Below are 5,775 nucleotides of genomic sequence, written 5' to 3' on the forward strand. Positions count from 1 at the left end.
TGAAACTGTTTCGCAGTTCCGAAATCTAAAGCTCTTTCACAGGAGAAATTCGAGTTACAAAAATGAAGGAAAATAACGAAAGACGAAAAAAAAACAAACATAAGATTAAATTGAAAATGATATTTTTGCAGTGTTCGATTCATAGGATACATTAATTCCAATGGTTTTAATATAGTACTTTTTCATTGATCTGTTGCGTCAGAATGTACGTTATACTAGATTATAAGCGACAAGACGGACAATTAAATTTGATTAGGTCGTACAATACTTGGAAATTAGTAACCATGTGCAACAAGACATAAGTTATGTGTTGAACAAAAAGGTATTAATGACGCTATCAGAGTATCACATGATGGGGAAGTCCAGCTTCCGAACTAAGTCTTATGACAGAGTGATAAGGATTGTGCCAATAAAGAAATACTTACGATTAAATGTTATTGTTAGATTCAAAATAACGTAATGCGTTATTTTTTATATTAAGGTTAAGGGTATAAAAGAGCACATCAACCAAGTTCGCGCCGCTTTACTTTTATCACGAAAAATAACATTTCAGACAGACTATTTTTATATTTGAAAATGAAAGTTGTAATTTTTATTACAGTTGTAGCTTACGCCTGTGCTCTTTCAAATGGCAGATTTAACTGGCATGAACCAAAACCATTGTTTAACCTAGTTAACTCTCAACCAGATTCTTCAAAACTTTGGGCAGTCCTTGTAGCAGGATCTGATTCCTGGTATAATTATAGACACCAGGTGAGTATGAATGTATATCTGATAGTGATTACGTTAAACTTTCTCCTTATTCAGTTATTGTAGTATTTTATTGTAATTATGTAATTCAACTAATTCAGTAATTGTCATATCTTATTATGTGTTTCTTATAAATTAATCTCTAAAATACGAATTAAGTATGTATATCAATTATCTATATCCACTAAACTAATTTCTCCTAGAAATAGGAGTAGAATGATAATCATAAACTAAAGTCATCAGCTGTAGTCAAGACTTGAACTGTTGAAACATGTTTTCTCAACCATAAATTGGTATAATGCTTTTAGTTTTACTTTTTGTAGGACTTACTGGTTTCTACTTGTAGAGAAGGTCATGCATCACTAAGCTATTTATAATTTAACCCTCATCAGCACACCTTTGAAAACGTTGTGGAGCACTTGGGTTCCAAGGGGACCTCAGCACAAAATTACAATTATGCTTATACTGTTGTAGTAAGCTCTGGATTGAAATACCAAAAACCAATTGCATTACAACTTTTAGTAGGGTTACCATACAATGCGAACACAAAAATATATGTATTCTAGAGGAAATATGTTGATATATCAAGAAATTACAAAATCACATTGTCCCTCAATATACAAATAAGTAATACTAAACCATTTCTTGTAAAAACTGTATCAAACAAAAGTTAAAGTTGTATTATACTCCTATATTCAAGTAATTGTCCACCAGTATATGAGGAGATTACCACAATACTGCAAAAATCAACTCAAAGAAAATTGAAAGTGTATGTTGTGGGTCACCTTGGGTCTTACCAGACCCCAACACAAATGTATCCTTATAGTAGGCTATGGATTGAAAATCCAATAAGGAGATTATTTACAACAATTATCAAACAAGGTTTCTATAAAATAGGGCATTATAAGCAGTCATTACAGAGAACACTTGTTGAGGAATGAGATGCACATACATGCTTACCGTAATGATGTTATAAACAAACAGACCAGATGATACTGTATTACTTTTTAGAAATTTGTTTCATATGGTATAGGGTGAACTGCATGTATAGTGATGGTCAATGATAGTATGGGGTTCAAGTAGGCCCCACATAAATATTAGAGCATAGCTAAGTATTTCGTCTTTTCAAAAACAGTAGTGTCATATTGATCCATGGTTTCTGTTTGACTGTTACGTGAATTGATATATATTTGTAATGACTATGTAAAGATATATAAACTCAGAAATCTGTTGGGGTCCATGTGTACCCCAGATGTGCTGATGAGGGTTAAACAGCAAGAGTACCTAAGTAATGATTCATTGCAATCTAATTACTAAATGTTTTCTGGTGAATTCGTTATATGATTAAGTATTTGTAGGCTGTTATTTGACATTATTTTAGTTCCAATCAATGTAGCCATCTCACATTTTATCCAAAAGATTTAAAAAGTAGCATTTATTTCAATGGAAATGAACAATTTTCAATTTTTCCATAAGAATAATGCTAAAATAAAACCATTGTTAAGTTATTTATTTGTTTTTTAATATAAACCTTGACTTGTATTGATTTAAACTTGAAGTTTCATTCTTAATTTTAAATTATAAATTAAGCTTCAAAGTTTCATTTTTAATTTTATTACTTACATTTTTATATAGGCAATATCATGCAAAAATAGCATTTTACAAAAACTTCTATATGAAAATAATTGTAAAAAATAACACTATCTCAGTAGTACTATAAACTGTATTTAATGTTAGGTTTAAGACTTCTATAATTCTCTATATTTTTTGTAGCACCATTTCTCAGATGAGGCCAAATTTTAAATGTTTCTTTTTTGTTGTTGTTATAACAAACCTGGTTAAGCTTTGATATTTACAGTCAAAACAGTAGTTCTCTTTAGCACAAACAACTAATAAAATATACTTGGTGTCTAATTACAAACTGTGCTTGAAATGAGTTTAAAGGGCAATGTATATACTACTGTTGTTAATTATAGAAAAATAAATGTATTTTGGAAAGTAAAATAACTAATGCTACTGCTTAGATGCAACCAACACAGTTACTAATACAAATTAGACTTACAGTTATTCAACATAATGAATTAATTGCCAATTTAGTACATTTAAAAAATAAGTTTAAGATGACCTTAGACACAATTTATGAAACAATGTATGCAGAAAAATACAGTGTGCAATATTATAATATATAGTCAATAATACAACATTACAGATGTGACAGTACTGTACAAACACACAGGAATATATTTAGAAATAACCACAATTAAACAAGAAGCACCCTAAAATAAGCAAAACTGCTTCTTATCTAACACCTGAATAAATAGAAAACACGAACCTATAAGTTACAGAACATAAGCAACAGATTTCAGCCTTAGGCTTGTGCAGATGAAGAACTATTGAGGAGAAGGAAAACAAAAGGGACAGAGAAGGATGTGAATGATAAACTTAAGGAGGTTTTTGTTATAGATGATATTTTGACAAGGCATGTGGATAGATTATGCTATTCAGGGCCTCAGGTGGAGAATATAACTGACAGAGCAATATTGAAGGGGCTAACAATGATGTAGTTTTTGTTGTGCATGTAGAGGCTAATGATGCAGAGAAAGGAAGGTCAGAGGAGCTAATTGATAAGTACAGGGAGTTGATAAAGGCATTTAAAGAAAAGGACCATAACTTAATTGTGTCAAGGATACTGCCAAGAATTAATTGTGGGGATGAAATTATATGTTGGACACTAGGGCTGAATGCTAGGCTTAGGTTAATATGTAAGGATGAGCAGACTGGCTGGTTGAAGTTATAGGATTAGTTTAATAGGAGAAGGGAGCTTTTTGGAATGGATGATTTACATTTAAATAGGGTAGGGGCTGGCATGCCTGCTATGGCTATTAACTCAGCTGGGAGGGAAGTTTTAAACTAGGACTAGACAGTGGTGATGGCCAGGATAAACTAAATGCAAATAAGTTAAGATGTAGAGAAAAGTTTAGCATAGGAAATGAGTATAGAAGTAGTTATAAGGATAGGCTTAATTGTTACTATTGTAATGCTAGAAGTCTAAGAAATAAAATAGATGACTTAAGAGTACTGATAAGAATATAGGATTTTGATATAATGGGAATGATTGAAACATGGTTAAACGTAGATGATTGTGATGACAGAAATTTCTTTGAAATATGAGGTTATATGTTATTTAATAGGGATAGAGTACTAAAAAGAAGGGAGGAGTGGCTTTATACGTTAAACGTTAAACGTGAGTTACATCCTGTTGAAGTTGCAGATATCAAAGATAATAGGAAGGAGATTGAATCCATTTGGGTTTCTATTAATGGGTATAAAGGTAAAAGGCTTTTAGTGGGAATTTGTTACAGACTACCAGAAGATACTGTTGAAATTAATGAGAAACTTTACAGATTATGATTTCAGTTGTTATTGAAGTAATAATTAGGAGTGATTTTCATTTCAGGCATATAGATTTAGAAATGTTAGAATCAAACCATGAGGAAGAAAGGTTTTTGTAAACTGTTCAAGAGGGCTTTCTTTACCAATTAGTCAAGGAACCTACTAGAAACAATGCTATTTGAGATTTATTGTTAACATTTAATATAGAAATGGTTGAGAGAGGAAATTGGGGAACATCTGGGTGCAGGTGATCATTGCTTTATTAGGTTCAACGTTTTACTGCAAATGTAGATAAAGAATAATGATATTTTGGATGCCTGTTTCAAAAATGCAAATTTTGAAGGGATGCAACAAGAATTCTCTGTTGTGAATTGGGCAGCTGAGTTATTTGGATACAGATCAAATGTGGAAAATTTTTAAAAATAGAAAGAAAAGGGTAGCTGCAAGTAAAAAACCAGGTTGGCTCACAAAGGGTATAAGAGATAAAATTAAAGAAAAGCATCACAACCACAAGAAATTTAAATTGATTGGTATGATGGGAGATTTAGAAAATTATAGAAAATCAAGAAAGTAGGAGAAACAGAAAATTTGGACATGAAAAAGGATGTATGAAAAAAATGGGCTGAAAATGTAAAAATTAACAGTGAGGATTTCTTTAAATACATTAAGTGTAAACAAAATGTTAGGATGGGGATAGAACCTTTGAGGGATAATAAAGTAAGGCTAGTATCTGATGATTATGAGATAGTTGTGTTATTAAATTCTACCTTTTCTTCAGATTTAACTAATGAACATTTAAGTAGTATTCTTTATCTTGAATAGTTGATAAACAGAAACAAGATAATTCCATTAATTCTGAGCTGGTTAACAAACAATTCAGAAGTTTAAAGAATTATTAAATCTCCTGGCCAGTTAATATTTCAACAAGGGTTTTGAAGGAGGTTAAGGATTGGATATGAAAGCCACTTCTTACTGTTTTCTGTAAGTCCTTGAATAGTGGGCAGGCGATAAAAACTGACCCAGTAATTATAGACGCATTAGTCTTACATCATTTGTGGGAAAAGTTTTGGAAAGTCTGATGAAAGATGCTTTGCAAAGTCACTTAATAAAGTTTAGAATTTTATGGGATAGTCAACATGGTTTCACTAAGGGAAAATCAGGCCATACAAAGCTTTGAAAAGGTTACTGCTTTTGTAAATGAGGGTAAGGGTGTAGATTTGGTGTATCTGGACTTTCAGAAAGCATTTGACAAGGTGCCACATAAAAGGCTTGTAAAAAAAATTATCTCTGTAGGTGTGGGGGATAAGTTAGCAAATTAATTAAAATAATGGCTGAATGGAAGAAAGCAGAGGATTTTATAAATGAAGTTCAGCCAAACTGGATTAATGTCACAAGTGGGGTACCTCAGGGCTTAATCTTAAGACCTTTGCTCTTTCTGATTTACATTAATGACATAGATGAAGGAATGGTCAAAAAATTACTTAAATTTGCAGATGATACTAAGGTCTTTGGTGTTGCTGGCTGTGAGAAGGATGCTGCTGCTCCACAAAAAGATTTAGATCATTTAGTGAGTTAGGAAATAAATGGCATGTGGGTTTTAATTATAATAAATGCAAGATAATGCATGTGGGT

The 5,775-nt window shown here is 31.7% G+C and overlaps 1 protein-coding gene across 1 annotated transcript in view; it reads left to right on the plus strand.

Moving 5' to 3' along the window:
• The first annotated feature begins 296 nt into the window (after positions 1–296).
• LOC106467447 (legumain-like) overlaps positions 297–5,775 on the plus strand; it is a 42,997-nt gene continuing 37,518 nt past the window's right edge. Inside the window, exon 1 of the mRNA XM_013927795.2 lies at positions 297–753. Coding sequence (XP_013783249.1) covers positions 577–753 — 177 coding nt within the window. The 5' untranslated portion in view covers positions 297–576. The remainder of the gene's footprint in view (positions 754–5,775) is intronic.

The sequence above is a fragment of the Limulus polyphemus genome, unplaced genomic scaffold, assembly GCF_000517525.1.
Source record: "Limulus polyphemus unplaced genomic scaffold, Limulus_polyphemus-2.1.2 Scaffold2618, whole genome shotgun sequence".
Lineage (NCBI taxonomy): Eukaryota > Metazoa > Arthropoda > Merostomata > Xiphosura > Limulidae > Limulus > Limulus polyphemus.